The sequence below is a fragment of the Bombus terrestris genome, chromosome 11, assembly GCF_910591885.1.
Source record: "Bombus terrestris chromosome 11, iyBomTerr1.2, whole genome shotgun sequence".
Taxonomy (NCBI): domain Eukaryota; kingdom Metazoa; phylum Arthropoda; class Insecta; order Hymenoptera; family Apidae; genus Bombus; species Bombus terrestris.
In genome coordinates this window covers 7,536,634-7,554,836 of record NC_063279.1, presented here as the reverse complement: position 1 = coordinate 7,554,836, position 18,203 = coordinate 7,536,634, and the positions used below count along the sequence as shown (strand labels likewise).

The window sequence follows — 18,203 nt, the reverse complement described above, 5'->3', positions numbered from 1 at the left end:
TCGTCACAAAATTGTTGACAACAGACTAAAAATTTATTCACGATTAAAATTTAATTTAACCTTTATTTTAAATTCGACAATCCAGGGACCTTGAGGTTGCTATGAGGAATCTTTTTTCATTGTTCTGGGTTCGAATAAATCAGCCATACGTGATTCATTGAGATGACGTTTAATATTTACCGAGGGAAGAATATTTAATGATCTGAAAAGTATCGTAGACAGGATTCCTTGCGTTACGAGCGTAGACCTCGGAAGTAGGCCATGAACGTAGATCGAATTTGAAGTGGCTACGGTAAAACGGGGTTACACGAGGCTATCTTTTACGAATCCACCGAAACATCACTTTATTTCTCAAAAAATTGTCATATCTCTTAAAAATGTCCATAAGATTTTATTTTTGTCGTTAGTAAATATTACGAGGATAAAATTAATCTCGATACACGATATCGATGTGATAAAGTACATTGGATTGATATTGTAAAGTGGCAATATCATTTTGTCAATGAACATGAAATAATTTTGGTATAATATTTAGACGAAAGTGGCTCGATATAATCTAGTACAACATCAGATCATGTAATATAAGCGTAATGTAATAGTTACATAAATGCACGCATACGAATTTTTTATTAGAATTTAATGTGTGTAATATTAGAAATGTAATAAAAAATCTAAGGAGTGGTGGAGACATCTAACGTAGCTGGTATTAATAAAGAAAACATGGTTACTTGCTGTGCTGATTATGTAGAGATCTAATTTATCCCATGTTTGGGGATCGCCTGATGACAGACCACTCACAAACGAGATATCCGTCACCACACTACAAATGCCTATAAATGAGACGAATTATGTATGTATGCATGTACATAGAATTTCTACGTTTGCTTTAACAAATCGCAGAGGGCGTAAGAAGCATGCTGATCTTTCTTGCAGGTCGGTATTTCAGAATCTAACATATAAAGTTCCATTTAATGTTACGTCTATCTCGTCCCTAGTAATGTTACTATATTATAAATAATTTTATGAAATTTATAATTATACACTTGGAAACAGATACTATAAAAAATCATTTCGATTAAAATTAGTCTACGTGTTTCTTGTGTCTGCCTGCAGAGAGCGGCACTAGTCGCTTTAAGTAAAAAAAGAAAACTAATATGGCGCAATCCATTCTTGATTAATGTGTTGACCGGGTAAACTATTGTGCTGTTTTTCTACTAAAAAATTCGAGTTTTGATTATCTGATTTTCAGCAATAGTATTTAAACATGATTCCATTTAGGTTGTATAATTCTATCAGAAGTTTTTCAACGACCGCTGATAAGATTGCTAACCTCGTTAAGGTGCGTCTATATCTGTCAACTATTTTGCTATTAGATGAATGGAATTTACCATAATTTGTATTATTTATTGTGCATCTTCCATCATACGTTGTCGACTATGTCAATATTTAATATATGTCAAACTTGTAAACCAAAGCTGTATAATTGGAAGTATACATAGTGTTGACGTTGGTTAAATTACTAGATAATTATAAGTGAGTGTCAACTACATTTTACAGAAAAACAAAGTTGTGGTGTTCATGAAAGGTATCCCAGACAGTCCCAAGTGTGGCTTTAGCAATGCTGTTATACAAATATTGAAGATGCATGATGTCAAGTACGATGCTCACGATGTTCTTGAAGATGAATTGCTTAGACAAGGTTAATATACTTTGGAAAATCAATAGCGCATTTCACAGAAATAAACTGAATCTGACAAGTATGATTAAATCCCAAACCATTACAGAAATTCTTTGAGACAATAAAAACAACCAAAAGAAAATTATACAAAGAATAATAGAGCATTAGTCCAAGAACAATTAAAATAAATAAATATATGTAACAAAAAAATAATATATAATTTTCATAATTATGTTTAGGTATCAAGGAATTCTCAAACTGGCCAACCATACCTCAAGTCTTCATAAATGGAGAATTTGTAGGAGGATGTGACATTCTTTTAGAAATGCACAGAAATGGCGAACTGGTGGCTGAATTAAAAAAAGTAGGTATTACAAGCGCACTTTTAGAGAAGCAAGAATCTCAAGAAAAGGAAGGCAAGGATTAAGGATGCTTGACTATTTAGTGTGTTTGTAATTTGTAAATAAAACGATTGTTTGATGATGATTGTTGAATTCTGTTACAATAAAATTGTTTTCATTTACATGACATGATGTAGAAGACTGACAGTTTTTTTAATATCATCATCAGAAATCTGGTGTTAGGAATCTCGAGAAGTCACGATATTTTGCAGCGTATTACAAAATATAATGCCGGTTCTCGCGTGCTTCCTTTGAACCGAAAGAAATGGTAGTACACAGGGGAGAAAAAATGGATCAAGGTCAGTCGCATGTCGCGATACGAGTGCTTATGTTCTGCGTGTGCGTGCACGCGTGACAACATATTCTTCCGCATTGCGTTTGCCACGATTTAAATACCTCATGTGAAATCTTTATATTCTTAGACTTATATATATTCATAGGAGATCGTTTCATGATTTTACTAGGTGGAAAAGTTTTCTTTTTTCTTTTCCCCTCACATCAGCTTTCCATATTATAACGTCAGTGTATTTAAAATCATCCATATGGAAATCGAAGTTTTAATAGTAAGAGAAGTTACTAGTACAAATCAAATGAAACTTTACAAATAAATTTACAAGTTAAGAATCATTTGATTATCTGTTCCAAGATATTCGATGTAAAATTATAAAATTACAAAATAAAAAAATTACAAAATTACAAAATTACAAAATCCACAACCTATAACTAGACAATTCAATAATATTAATTTGTAAAGATCGTAAAAGAGTTCAGTTAACACCTAAGACCATCCATCATTAAAAGAAAATCCATAAGTAGAGTGCGGATATTTATGTAAATTCATATCATGCATATAAATAAAATGATAGAATCTAATTAAAAAATTGTTTCACCTAGTAAATATTATAAAGAGTGCCATATTTTGCATATAATATCTATTTTTGTATATTATGTTACATTTTTAACTTCTCCATAAATGTGTAACAATCGTGTCTATATTTTCAAATGCCCTACAAATGCATAACAAAAGAAATCAATGTTTTCGACAGATCTATGCTAAACGATGAATCAATCGTGAACTCTTTCCCCGATTTTGAGTAGTACTGCGTAAGCGGAGCGTATGTAAAAGTCCATTTGGCCAGTGGCCAATTGATTCTTTGAGTGTATCTTCCTCTCTGAAGTGCTTGAAGATGGCGCATAATTAATTTCGTTGGAGTGTTTCTTTTGATTTCGCTCGGATACACTCGATTCTGCGAATTCATGATCGAACCACGAATGAAATACTCAAAAGTGGGGGAATAATACTCTTTTTTCGACTATCTCATAATCCGAGCGACGTTGTTTCATAAAAGTTTTACGAGCTGCAGAATGTGGGATTAAGCAAAATCTTTATTGTTAAACACTTTTACGACGCAGAGGAATTGCGGCGGAAGCTTTCTTCGAATTGTGTCGAAGGTTTAGTACAGAGGTTTGATGGTAGATGTATTAAATTAATTCACTTGATTATCTGATAATAGTAAATTATTAATATGCAATGGTAACTCATTTTATATTAATATAAATTAATAGGGTAATCCATATTTATCTGGTATTATAATTTGTTTATAACTGAATGGTACCAACTCATTAAAATTATTCAATTAACGTATTCGCTGCTGACAAAATACGGCTAGTTCTTTTCTGCCAGAAAGATCTGGTAATTTATTTTTATCTTTTTAAATATTTTTCTTTTAGGTGTATAGATTCAAAAACATAATTAGATTCTAATAATAAGTAACATATGCGTAGCAATATTTCAACTCATAGCAATAATGAAAGACCTCTCATGATTCGTACAAAAAATTGATGACTGTACTGAAAGGATAACGGATGCAAAAATGGATCGTCTATAGTCACGCTGCTAAAATATCGGATATCAATGGTCGGTTTGCCATTTTTGTCGTAACGAAGCGAAATGGATTAGTATGTCGCGGTTTGCAAAAAAGTGGCTCGGGTTTGAAGCGTGGATTAAAGCGATCATTTCGACGGTTAAATACACACCAGCTGTGAAATTGCAACGAACGCACACACACACGCACACACGGTTTGTCCTGCATCTCGACTGTGAAGGAGAGACAAGAAGAGAAGAAGAAAAACGAATAAACAGGAGGAAGATAGAAAGTGAAAAAGAAGAGGAGCTACAGAACGATCCTATAATATAGGATGGCACATCATTAACGAGCACGAGTCTCCGCTTCTTGATGACAACGAAGGAAGCATTGATATTCGCGGCACGATCGTACGCCGTATTATTTCGCTTTTCCCAGCGCAACGAGAGCTCAGCGAGCGAATCTCCGAGCGACTCGTCATTTGCTATGCCATTAATTAATTTGAGACCGAGAAGAGCTAGCCAGACGCGGTTCGCAATTAGTGTCAGCGAATCAAAGCGTGCACCTGTGTGTCGCAGCTACTCGTGTAAATATTCCGTCGGCAAACGCGAGATCCGACAAGCAGCTTTTTCCTTTTCGGTGTCACCAAAAGATTTTTCTTCTTGTCCTTTCGCAAGATATCTGCTTTATGAAGAATGGAAATTGTCTGGTCACGTTAGGGATTTAGTTCGTTGAATTTCTACATTGTCTTTTTGTTGACATACATGAGCATACGAAAGACAGTACTATAGATGTACTTTATGAATATACATATTATTCAGTTGAGGATAAAAATAAATGGATAAGTAGTAGATATCAATGAAGTTTAATCGAACCATTTAGTATTAGTGTTATATACTTAAATTCTGTTTATTGCATGTTCTTAATGTACACAAAATTGTTTAGTAAGTAATAGAAATTAAGATTTATAATTTTGTGTAAACAAGCCATATTTAGTGAAATTTCAGTGATATATCTATTTCCACTATCTTATTAGTTCACTTACTTTTTCCCCCACCGCATTTGTCATACGAAACATTTAAAAATTTCATTAGCACTGTAATAAAGTATGGTATGAGCATCATGTCATGTTATGATTATATCGATAAAATTTGAAACAAATATGGAAATATCATAGAAGCTACAAAATAAGTATCTAATGCAAATATACAGTAGTTCGTGAAAGTTCATGGGGCTTATTGTTTCTATTTCTGGCTTCTGGTGTTTTTATAGGACTTTTTTATTGCTAGATCTTTTTTCTTTTTTTTTATCGACATAGCGTTCATCTCGTCGGTATTATCTTTATAGTATATTTTTAGTATTTTAGTCCGTAGTGTTTTGTTTAAAAACATTTTATTTCCTTCTCATCATAGTATTTGCCATTTCAACAACTGATTTCTGGTGTTCTTGTAGGGATTTTTTACCTCAGGATTCTTGTTTCTTTAAGTGGTTTTACAATCCTTTCATTCCAATTCTTTTTAAAATAATTTTTTACTACTTTTCTGTTGCCGTAACTCTTTTGCATCATCCTACATTACTACATCATCCTTTATTACTGGATGTTTCTTTAGTCCTTGTATTCGTATTTGTTTCCTTATTTGGTACTTATTATCTTCAAAAATATGACACCTTTCTTGTTATTAAAATTTCTTATAAAATTTCTTTTTCCTTTAAAAAATTTGTCACCTTTCTTGGATTTTGTGGAGGCATGCTATGTCAAATGTTATGAAGGCTATTGTAAAGATAATCTGATAAGTGTATGATCCGTAGGAGCTAATGAAAATGGGGTGGCCGGCAAAGTGGCGCCCTCCCTTCGACAACTTCGATCGAACCAACACTCTCTTCTCCCTCTTTCCCTCTCTATTCTTCCTCCTTCGTCTTCCTTCTATCGTTATGTTTTCCTTCTTCTCCCAAGAACGTACCAATTACGTTTATTATTCTATTTAATGTCCCACATCGAATCATTTTTTAAATTAACCGATCCCTCGATCGCTAATAGCACTTAAATTTTTAATTCTAAAAAAGAAAACAAAAAAAGGAAAGAATTTCCAAGATTCTACAGAGGATTTGTTCTTCGTGTTTTTGCTCGTGAATATACGACAGAAGTACAGTTCTACTCACACAGATTCTACTGGAAACTCAAGCGACATTGCCAGCCAGGATTGAATCTTCCAAACATCACTTCCAAGTCTCCATTCGTCGGATTAGGTATCTTTGAAACTTTCAAGCCACCTACACAGACGTCCAAAAATATGTGGACATCCACTTATTTTTGACGGAATATAAATTAGTTACGAAACTTAAGAATAGAAGGCCTTAAAACGACTTTCTCCATTATCGGAGTTATCGCAGAATATCGTACGATAAAATCTGTTTTTCAAAGTTAGTACACAATAAAAAGATTGACATCTATAAGCGTCAAGCAGTTGCATCCTGTAGAAATTTTTTTGGTTAACGAGTTCATTATATTCTGCTCATCATGATGATTGCCAAGCTATAAATAGAAAAGCATATCCCAAATTGCACGAGGGACTATTGTAATTGATTGCAACGATAATATTTAAAATCTTTCAATACTTTGACAAGTCGTGTACTTAATTTTAATATACTATTGATAAGATTTTAAACAATTTAAATTTTACATGATGCACAATACCTGACTCCACAAGAAAATACTGAATATCGCTTTTAATCATCAGTCTCCAATTAATTTATATATTTTTAATAATAATCAGACTGTTAATAAAAATGCACCAGTGTCCACATATTATACTTGTGAGCGACACTTACGTTCTCTTTCTGTATCTTCTGTATCGATTATCCGTTTCTCGATCGGTAGGGAAGTCTTGGTGATTCCGCAAACGAATGTGACAAACTTCATTAACATGACACGCTCGACAGGAGTAGCTCTTAGAGTCGGTCAAGTTCGTGGCAGTAGGTTGTTGAAGTAATTAAAGAGTCGTTGGTTAAAGCGGTAAACAACTCGGCCGGAAATTCGCGGATAACAAGATGCCTCTGGCGCTGGCTCGTTTCGCGTATGCGAGCGGACTCCAGCGTTTTATCGTGTGTATAATAGAGAAGTTGAAAAGGTGATTAGGTAAAGGACAGGCCTGGTCAATTCTTTCCGATAGACCCAACGCAATCATAAAAATAAGTGTACGTATATTGGCCGAAAGTGTCGCGTACGTAGCCGATAATAACTACTAGGATATCCTATGATATTTAAGGAAATATGAATGGTTTTCGTTGCTTTCATTTACTAATTATTTTATCACGAGTCTGTTACTTTATTCGCACCATATGTATCGCATAATGTAAAATACTCGTTAAAATAAAATTTATTGCAGTTTTTCAGTAAATGCAGGAGATAAGTGACCCAATAATAGTTGTGGCCTGCAGTGTACGAGTACCCTAAATGGTCCGGGAACGGTTCTTGGTCGTGGTCCATATTTTTCACGGATCTTACATTCACAAACTAGATCATATAGCAACGCGTGATTGATAGAGAACAGTACTACTCTTGTCCAGTGCACATGTACCGCTAATCATCTTCCCAGCTCTTTATACACATACGTACATACGGCCCCTCATGGTGAAATAGCAGGTCGTAAAGATTTGTAGCCGTAAGAAAGAATCGTACATCAGAATTCATACTTTTATGAACGCGAGTAAAGGAATGGAAGCTAAATATAGATTTGTTCCATCTATTAGTTATTACAGCGAGTGAATTATTTTAGATACTGTAGATATACTGTAGAGTCATCCTATAAGTAATGTTTTTTGAGCTGAATTTAAAATAACGAAAGTTACTATCGGAATGTACAAGATCGAGATAAAAAGCTCAGTATTTTTTTTCTATTTTACAATTTCATCACTGTAACCGTGTACTCTTGACGTTTTAAAGTCTTATAATTCATTACCACAACTCTAGTAATAAGCACACGAAAAATATTCTTCCAACTTTTTCTATCCTTCTTTTTCTTTTTCGCTTTAATTACGGTCTTATACGTGCGCCGCGTTTCCATTAATTCAATAAGCTCGATAAATCCGTTCGCATTCAGCTAGAAACGTCGAAAACTCCAGCTCAAGATCTTCTTCCACTCCGCGATGGAATAGCAGATGTTTCGACGCGTTTCAATTGCGGAAATTTAAAATTCAAACAAAAGTAATCGTGGTCTCGCGGTACGTATTCGTTTGTAGGGTTTCGTCCCGATTTTACTATTGTTTGTTTCACGGAAGTAAGTTTCCTCGCGACTCAAGGAAATGTGGGTCACTGGTGATCCACGTGGCACGGAACGTGATACGGGTTAACTAAAGAACTTTTTCTTTGTCACGTATTTTTACCTCCTAATCGCTTTGGTATGATAATTTCTTATATCACATATCAACATAGATATACGTGTATCGACCATAAGCAGAGAACAGTTCTAAAATTCGGTATATTGTCAATTAATCTCATGTCACTAAAATTATCCTTTTATTCGATTTTGAGATTGAACATTTTTCCTTGCCCAATTAATAATTTATAAAGATATTTATTGCCCGAGTACGTTCTTCAATAACGCAAAAGCTATTTTTTCTCTAAGAAAACGACCACAGTTGACCAAACGAGCCCTGTATACGTACATTCCCGATCATAAGTATTATTACCGCGTTTCTTGTCATTTGGCACAATGTATTCTATAAAATACAGATTGAAATTTGCGGTAGGATTCTTGAAGCGTCCTATCCAATTTACCTTAAATTTTGCTCGATAGAATTCAGATTACAAAACTGCATGGATGAACAAATAATTACACAAATATGCTACTATATAATTCATTCAAATATTTATAACAAATTTCCGCTTTCCACGTATACTGCATCGCAACTTTGCATGAATATAAAATTCTGCTCGATCAATCGTCTCCTTGATACTTTAGATTAATTTCCATATTTCCAATGAAACCGATAGATATTCTAATACTTATAAACGGGGCTGTACGTATTCCTAAACCAATACAACACGTACGTTTTACTGAACGCATACAGTGATGCATAAATTTAAAGTCAACTGAAATTTCAAGCCAAAAATCGTCATTCACTGGGTGGAAGCTTACTAACCACGTTATCGAGTTAAACACCTTCGAACCGGTTCCCTTTAAGCCAACGATTAATTATAACGATATGTATCCGAATGAAAAAAAGGCGAGGAAAAAAAAAAGAGCAAGCTCTCTTTCGCAGGAAAGAGAGGGAAACCCGAAGGAATCGCGAGACGAAATCACGCGCGAGCGCGAACACCACGGGGATTAGAAGGATATATGATGGTGGGGGAAAGGTTGAGTGGTGGGGGGCCGCTATTGGTGGCGCGCTGTCGATGAGTGGGGGTGAGTTAAGGGTAGTCAGCGCCTCCACAGAGGGTGAGTCTCAGTCGCCAATCGGTCAGCCTGTCGCACGGCTGGGTTTCGGAATCCCTGTGTGCGAGTAACGCTGATCAGCGCGCGCGCGCGCGCCTCGCCACACACGTACGCGCGATCAGACAAGGACGACGGGACAGCAGCGGTGCGTGGAGATCGGAATTTGTATTTTCTCAGAACGAGAACCGTGTGAAAAAAAAAAAAAAAAAAAAAAAAAAAGAAACAGAACAAGAATATAATCGAAATCGGTGGAAGAGTTACGAAAAAGAAGAAACATAGGAGGAATCGTGGATGGAAGTTGTATATAGCCGATTAACAGCGATCATCCTCTGTCTAGTCGAACTATAGGCGAAACGTGTCCGGGACGCGTTTCCCGAACGCGTACCGCAACCGGTCAGCGCGTGTGCACCCGACTACGATCGATCCTTAGGGCGATACGATCCAGAAACGCGATGGACGGAACCACCCTGCTTAACCAACGAAGATAACGCCTTCCGAGAAGATCAAGCTGCTTGGAATACGTATTCACATCGGTACGATCGACACACCAGATTCGATTCGTCCATTTTTAGCCGTTTACACGATGTCCACAATGTCTGCTCTTGGAATGATCGTTGCGGTCGCGTGGTGCGCCACCAAACTCTCCCTTTCTCTTTTTCCCTCCCTTTAGGCCCTCTTCTCGCTACTCGTTTACTCCTTACAGTTCTCTTCCTTTCCTTTCTTCCTCGTTTTTCCAATATACGAATACCTTTCTTTTGGTATTGGCCGTTGGTTCCGCGCAATGATAGTCGTGGAAGGGCTCGAAGGTATCTCGTTGGAATTGTTCGATTGGTAGGTGGAAAAGCTAGAGTCGTATTTACGTCGGTTGTTTGGTAAGAGGAATTCCTGCGAGTGGACCGCTCCGGTACGTTCGACTGATTGATGAACGGAGGCGTGTGGATCGAGTTATACCGAGGGATGAAACAGCGGTATGAAAGGTTGCGGAGCAAGGTCAGGAGAGACGCGGTGACGGTGGTAGAGTCGTGGCGGTTTCTATCACGATCGTAGGGTCCCTTCTGAATCGTGGATGCGACGGAGTTGCGTTGAGTAGAGGAGTAGAGAAGTGGAGCGCGTGGATCAATCGGTGGGCTAACCTCCAGAGACACTGTTGGAAAGCGTTCGTTGGATAGGTCAGGATGCAGCTGCCTGTCAGAAATCAGAAATCGTGACTCCTCTGCATAGTGGTCTTTTATGCTCTATATGATATAATCTAGTATAATTAAATAGAGTTTGCCTCTCTTTCTTTCCATCGTTTGGCTCTTCCATTGATTCGAATTCTTCGCTCCTTTAATCATACTATTCGTTTGAGAACGATTTCATCAAGGATAGAAGAGAGAATATCCTCTGTGTTCTATCGGATGTAAGAAACTTTTGACGAATTAAAGACACGTCGGCGACGATTTGTCATTCTATCGCGAGATAGAATGATCCTTTTGAAGGTGATGCGGACAAAAGGGAACGACCGAACGTTTCCACGGGTCTGCCGCAATTCTGCATCAGCCTCTGTCAGGAGCGAAAATATTTGGGTCACCGAGGGTCAAGGAGGCTCGAAATTCTCGTCGATTTCACGAATTCCTCTTTCATTCCGGATCTTCGAATTCATCTCAAAAATCCCCAGAGAAGAAAGGCTTGCTGTTACACAATTTCAAGCATAGAATCTAGAAAATTAGGATTTTCCAATGATCAGGCTCGATCGAATTTCAGTCCCTCTATAAGTATCTTAATATCGAAATACCTTTAGTCCAGTTTCACTGTGGTTCGTCGTTTTCAGTTTCAAGCATGCGATCTATAAAATTCGAAATTCTCCAAAGATCAGCTTACACCAAATTTCAACTGCATGTTATCGTCAATTTGTTCACCTTAATAGCAAAATCCCATGGTCGCGATGGTCACCGATGCTCACTTATACAACGTCTACAACATGATAAATTTCATGGACAAAAAGATCTCCAACAATGTGAATGACTTAGCAACACTCGGCAAAGTGTGCGCAAATACGATATAATATTTTACAAGAATTGAACGTTACGGTGTAGCATATTTCAAACTGTCGTGGCCCTCAGGACAAAACATATAAAATTCGCGTGCCATTCAACGTGTTAAACACATTGCTCTCCACGAAGCCTCGTCGTTCGCGTACCAAAGACTGGATCGATCTACGAGCAGGACGTGCTACGGGACAATGCGTACTCGCCAGGGTGCACAGCCTGCGTACGGAATCAACGTGATCAACCTCACAACCTCTAATACGCGTCTACCCGCACGAATCATCGTTCTCTCGCTAGAAAATTCGTACATGCGTGTAAATTGGCTCAACGATTCGTTAATTAACGAACTACTCGTTCTTCGAAAATTATTCCTCGTATGACACGTTACGTATTCGAACGTTGAAAACCACTGGTAGTTTCTTGACGTCAGAGAAGCGTCGAGGTTTGCTTCACGATTCGTTCGAGGTTTCGTCGACAAAAGAGGACAATTTCGACAACGTTTACGATGATTATCGCCCGTGTCGCGGGCTTTCTTTCACCGCACCGGTGCAGCGACGCGGGTTCTGGATTTCTGCCAGGTTCACAGCTCGCCAGATTCGCGAACCCGATAACGATGTTCTCGTGCGTTTCCGATACGGGACCGTATCTCCTTTTACCTTCTAGTCCAGTATAGTTGTCTATACCATTCTTCGATGCATCGTCTGTCACAGCTTCTTCAACGAAGACGCTCCTTTCATCTGGAATTTATATTTTACATATACTTTCGCCCATAACTGTCTCCGAATATTTAGCGCAGATTTCTGCATAAATATCTTACTTGAGTTTCTTTTATAGATTTACTGTGTTGTCTTACAACGTTGATGTTATTTATTATGTTGTTTATTAGATGATAGAACAGAGGTTTCAGACGATCTTGCCTGCCATCTGTTTGTTTTTCAATCTATTTAATATTTGTATTTATTTATTTGTGAAGTCCGGTGTTTCTATATCTTTGGGTGGGAATTAACCACTTGAGATTGATAAACAGGAGAGCAAAGCGGCGTACGTCTTCGTTTACCAATATTTGTAATAACTTTATCAATATGTTTCTTAATCAATATTTCCCACATCTTCCAAGAACAGCATTAAGACAGCATAGCTTTATCGATATTAGTCGTTGATAAATATTGCTTATATTGTCCAAGAACAGCATCAGGACTGTAGGGTAACATAATAAATTCATACAAGAAAGTAAATTCGTAAGACGTTTATGTGAAATCCGGAAATACGTCAGCGTTCGGATGTAGTTCTCTGTACTATTATTATTTATTCCTGATCCAGTGCCTTTCAGCTGCGGATGATTTCCGGTTACATCTTCATTTACATTTTACGTAGCTTTGCATATCCTTTGTTTAAATCGTTCTATCTGACAGTTTCACCTAATTATTAGAAAGTTAACTTACCCTGCTAACATTGCACGCCTCTTTGGCGTTAGACATCTCTGTACTACTCTTCGATACATTCTCTGTCGAACCTTTTTTGACGAAGAAGCACGTCTACCCGTTTCGAATTCTTCTTGTTTATTCGTAACACTGCATCGTGAATAACGTTAAGCGTGGCAGAGAGTTTATCTTCTTACGGTAGCACAGAGATCGTTCATCCAATTATGTAAAGTGGCGACAAGGGACGAGTGATGAGATTATTACTGGAACCAGCTAGCACTCACTGGATTCTTTTTGAGATACAATAACGTTATAAGAATAATGCAAACTCTGGACTCTCTAAATCACATTGTAAGCAGAGTTGGGTTTGAGTCAAAGGATTTTTGGAGAATTTCTTTTTTGAAATAATGTAACATAATTTATGTACCTTTCTTCTGATATGGATTGGACTATGTCAGAGTATTGATAAAGTATTGTCATATATCGTGTGATTGTCCTTTCTAATATTAGGTTAGTTCTGGATCAGAGTCTTCTCCTTAAAATTGTTTGGTTTGAAGGATTCTTCTTTTATTTTGAGAATCTTTCTCTTCGCATCTTTCGGCTTAGATCAACACTTTCATCTTAAAATATTATAATATAATTCGTGTATTCTTTTTCCGATACAAGATTAAATCCAAGATTAACAGATTCTTCTTAAAATATTGAATATATCTCTTTAGCATTCTTCTTCCCACCTTCAATGCTCGGTCTTAGATCAAAACCCTCATCTTGAAATTCCAGTTATAATTCGCAGATATTCTTCTTCTTTGTTTTCAAACAACCCTCGCAGTAGATGATTCTGTTGATAAAATATAATTCAGTATATCTTCTTTTCTCTGCTTTCCTGGATGGTGTATTTGGCTGGATCGTTAGTAATCGCAATCAGAGTGAAAAAGTATCGATTAAAAATAATAAACACAGGGTGGAGATCGCGTTGCATCATCGAATTCATCGGCGTCCCGCTGTTCCTCTCGGTTTGCGAATAGATTGGGTTATGAATTTGCTTGACCTCTCGTGGGAAATTGAAAACCGTATACGTTCCCTGTTACCTCATGGCCCGAATACTATTTCGCACGTTCCGCATGACCGATCTATGCGCTGGCTTTTTCACCCTGCTCTTTATGCTATTCTTCATCCTTCTTCCGAGAGTTTAGCCTTTCCTTTCAACCGTTGAAAGCCTCTACGATCTTCCACGCTACGAGTTCATCCGCCTTTCTCTCAATTCTCCTTCTATTTCTCTCTTTTTGTCCCCAGCATCAGTTTCTTGATCCTGCTTACCCCTAGAGCGTGGATCGTTTAACTTTGCGTCTTTCCATCCTTAGAATCGTTGATAATTTCTTCCATTTTTTTCTCTGAAATTATAAGAGATAGAAATTAGTGATATCTATCAGTGATATTTGATATTCATGCTACTAAATAATTTTATGGATGTAATTTAAAGAATGGAACCTAGATTGAAAATTGTTTTTTCTATTAAATATTGCAAGGAGAATTGTACTTTGAATATTTTATATATAGTTGCTTATTACGTATATTCTTTGCATTTTTACAGCTTCAAATTTCACGTAAATCCATAAAAATCCGCAGCCTAGTATCTCCCAGTATTAATTACTTGATCCTACTTGCTTTTAGAGCGTTGATCCTTCAACTTTGCGTCTTTCCATCCTTATCATCGTGGATAATTTTTTCCATTTTTTTCTCTGAAATTATAAGAGATAGGAATTAGTGATATCTATCAGTGATATTTGATATTCATGCTACTAAATAATTTTATGGATGTAATTTAAAGAATGGAACCTAGATTGAAAATTGTTTTTTCTATTAAATATTGCAAGGAGAATTGTAATTTGAATATTTTATATATAGTTGCTTATTACTTATATTCTTTGCATTTTTACAGCTTCAAATTTCACGTAAATCCATAAAAATCCGCAGTCTAGTATCTCCCAGCATTAATTACTTGATCCTGCTTGCTTTTAGAGCGTTGATCCTTTAACTTTATTTCATTCCACTCTTGTTATCGTGGATAATTTCTCCCAGTTTTTGCTCTGACATTACGAGAAATTGGAATTAGTCACATCAAACTTATCTGAGAAATCATAATTTGTCTTTGCGAGCGAGTAAAAAAATAAATGAAATTTGCTTTGTTTAAACTTACTTCGAAGAAAAACATCGAAAAGGACTATCGCTTCTTCTGATAAAGGGAGATCTACTTCAATTACCACCAAGTATAATCCGAAGTTCTTTAGAATATATTACACCGTGTCTCCAGTATTTAGATGATCCTTCTACTCGTTTCTAGCAATTTCTTCAAACTCTGTAATTGCAAATTACCCTTGTAACGTTTAGAACTACAGCAAAGTCGCAGAAGTACTATAACGTACAAGTGGAAAACTCGCAGTCAAAGAATTCCAAATGAATATAAATATGAAATATACGTAAGACAGTGCATAATACAAGGAGAAAGGTCTTCATCCATACATCAACCAGAAATCGGAAAAATCTCCAGAGATGCACCCTTGTGAATTTATCAAATTTCTCTGAAAAGTCGTGAATTATTCGTTCCAACTACTCAAATAATTCTGCTATTAAAAGAAGCGGAGAAAGTGCTGCACTCCATACCAAAGTAAAACGCTTTATCTCTCAACAATATCAGACTCCAATCTGCCACATCCTCCGCTTAATCTCCAAAGATTATCTACAATTCCCAGTGTTCCATTCTATTTAACGTACTTTCATCGGTGATTATCTCGATCAACCGGAGGATCCCCGCTAAGAAGGAAATTGTAGTAAATTATTTTCGCGAGTTCTCAACCGAGGAACGTTCCATAGCGCATTATCAATCGAGTCGAAATAAATCGCAGCCCGATGGACCTAGAATGTAACGCGGTGGTAGGGCAAGTAGTAGGGGAAATGAAGGCAGTATCCGGTGTCTCGATTCTCGAACGGATTTCTCCGCGTCGTCCTACATGCCGGCCATTGCACAGACGATCTGGCGTCGGTCGATTTTATAATTTATGTCGCGAGATCGCCGAAATGGCTTTACGAGCGGTGCCCCCGTGGCACGAATCGCGGAAAACGACGTTTGCGGATTGCGAAACAGGGGCATTTGCGCGCGCTCACCACTGACGTCATTCCGCGTTACGAATTTACCAAGGGGCTGCGAACTTTTCAATCCTATATACGATATACGTACGTGTACACGACGTACATGTATCATGCCAACCTCCTGTTTCTCTTTTTCCTCTGTGTTTCGCCTCTTCCCCTTCCCCCTTTTTTTCTCTCGCTTTTTATAGAGGCTTTCATGTAAAACACCTGTCGGTGATCATTCGATTGGATGAAAGACCGATCGACAATAGAAACAGGATCCTCCCTCGATGCGTTTTAGATATTGATGCTGGGTTCGACTGGTTTTTTCCTGTTTGGAAGTATTCGTTTCCTCAGACGTCGGAATCGGTTTTTTGTCGCGGCGATATTTCCTTTTTAATTATTCTTTTACTATTTATCTCCTGCATTTTCAACTTTACGTGGTTTCTTCTCTTTTGTTTAGTTGGGTCGTATACGCGTCTTTTTGTCTGTGTACTTTTGATCCGTTAAATGAGAGAAATGAGTTAAGTCGCTGACCAAAGTGCCTTGAATTACTCGGTTGCTCCTCAGGAACTCTGTCGGTAAGTTGTTTAAGCCGAGTGTCTCAGTTTCTTCGGTGCGTCGTTTATATCTTTGTTAAAAATATATCATTCGTTTTGTTAAGTCTTGATTTTATTTTTGGAAAAGGTTTGTCGTTAAATAACGGTTCAGTTAATACTTACGCTGCTACCGAGATTACATCCTTCTAGGGGAAAGATACGTTTCTTTTTATCAGAAGCGTTTTTGCATTGAGTTTTACTTATCGACTGTGATTTAGGGAATTCGAACGATAAGTAATGAAACTAGGATCCTGTTGCATAGAAATTTACCAATTAATAATGTTAGGGAATTGACAAGTTACAGGTTGTAACTCGCACTTTCTAAAATTTACTTCTAAATACATCATTTGTTTTAGTAACAAACTTGCTACCGTAATGCAGGAGAATTTATAGCTTACTCTATATATAGCCAGCAAGAGAAAGTTTAAATGGGTATAAGTGCGGGTATAAAAAATAGGATAATTTTAAGACACAGTATTGCATTTGACAAGAGTAGTGAATAAATATATATGTATACCCTATACATATAATCTATGTGACTGCCAGCAACATAGTAGAAAATATCTAATATAAAAGTTATTAATATGTGCGTATACACAAATAAATTATTTAACAGCTTTAAACTCTCTTTTATCTGCTACTGTATCTGTACGCTGCACCAAAGTTTCTTCTCTTTTTTTCTTAATAGAAACCTAATGAATATTTAACATGCCACAGTAAACACGCACCACTAGCATTACTAACATTGTTGTAATAATTACTATAATTAGCAAAACGCAACTGACGCATTAATATCAATAGTCTTCATCTTATATTTCTGTTGAGAAATATTCTGAAATATTTCCATTCATTACCACCACTTCTATCCCAATTCTCCACCCTATACCCACCCATCTATCGACCTATCAATCTCCCTTGCCCTTTGCCTTCTCGCAGGTGCAAGGTGAGCCCGAAAACGCGTTCCTGTTTCAAGGAAGGTGGGAAGGTCGATCGATCGGCGTGCGACGCTTTTGAAACGAAACGCCTGCTTTCTTCGAACGCGTCGAACATCTCCTATTTCGGCGAAAACTTTCACGGTCCTTCTCGAACGTTGTACTGGAAATGGCTAGTCCATGGCTAACGTGATCGAAGTCAAAGCAATTCCTTTGCTCGAGCTTTTACAACGTCGAGCCAGCCATCTGGCTCTCTTCCGTTTGTCTTTTGGCCTCTCTGCGCTTTCAGTGCGATTTCTTTGAGGAAGGTGAACATTTTCAGAGAGCCTCCCGGTCCACTTTGTCGTCCCTTTAATTGCTCTTCATATTGTACTCATAGGGTGCGAATTCAATTAGGTTAGATGGTTTTTTTATACCATTGTAACCTGCTGGAACAAAGAATCGATAGAGTAGCAATTTGAGGTTAGGTTGATGAGGAGATCGTGTATGATTAAGAAATTGGAAGATTAGTAAGAGTTCTTGGGGTGTACGAGAACATAGTTTCCCATGGAAGATTGTTTGATGAGAATAGTTAATTTTATAGGAGAGTGGCGGGCGGTATAATTTTCTATAGGACAGAGTACTCTTTACACTCATTGTCAAAAGAGATTAAAAGCGGTCGATGAACTCGAAGATAAGACTCGCGTAATGCTTTCTAGCTCTTCAAATTACTAACGAGG

General features: G+C 37.2%; 2 protein-coding genes and 1 long non-coding RNA gene across 13 annotated transcripts in view; 2 read left to right on the top strand and 1 right to left on the bottom strand.

Moving 5' to 3' along the window:
- Positions 1-1,133: 1,133 nt before the first annotated feature.
- Positions 1,134-2,206, top strand: LOC100647666 (glutaredoxin-related protein 5, mitochondrial). Its single transcript, XM_012313929.3, has 3 exons — positions 1,134-1,339; positions 1,558-1,699; positions 1,918-2,206. Exons 1-3 carry the CDS (start codon positions 1,265-1,267, stop codon positions 2,103-2,105), a joined length of 405 nt encoding a protein of 134 aa, XP_012169319.1. The 5' UTR covers positions 1,134-1,264; the 3' UTR covers positions 2,106-2,206.
- A 2,622-nt stretch (positions 2,207-4,828) lies between these two features.
- Positions 4,829-14,214, bottom strand: LOC105666258. 2 transcript variants are annotated; one of them, XR_001099160.3, is made up of 5 exons: positions 12,224-14,214; positions 11,154-12,143; positions 6,774-11,076; positions 6,105-6,215; positions 4,829-5,999 (listed from the first exon to the last, which is right to left on the bottom strand). It is a non-coding gene; the product is annotated as an uncharacterized LOC105666258 (long non-coding RNA). The 2 variants fall into 2 exon arrangements; XR_002308174.2 differs by lacking the exons at positions 11,154-12,143; positions 12,224-14,214 and having other exon boundaries at positions 6,640-6,775.
- LOC100647781 (potassium voltage-gated channel protein eag) overlaps positions 9,778-18,203 on the top strand; it is a 156,012-nt gene continuing 147,586 nt past the window's right edge. For all 10 annotated transcript variants that reach the window (XM_012313940.3, XM_012313937.3, XM_020865265.2 and 7 more), the window contains exon 1: positions 9,778-9,912. The gene's annotated coding sequence lies outside the window, so the exon portion shown is untranslated. The remainder of the gene's footprint in view (positions 9,913-18,203) is intronic.

Coding starts and splice junctions, on each gene's coding strand:
- LOC100647666 (XM_012313929.3), top strand. CDS start 1,265: ATGATTCCATTTAGGTTGTATAATTCTATCAGAAGTTTTTCAACGACC. Junction 1,340..1,557: donor AGATTGCTAACCTCGTTAAG/GTGCGTCTATAT, acceptor TACATTTTACAG/AAAAACAAAGTTGTGGTGTT. Junction 1,700..1,917: donor AGATGAATTGCTTAGACAAG/GTTAATATACTT, acceptor AATTATGTTTAG/GTATCAAGGAATTCTCAAAC.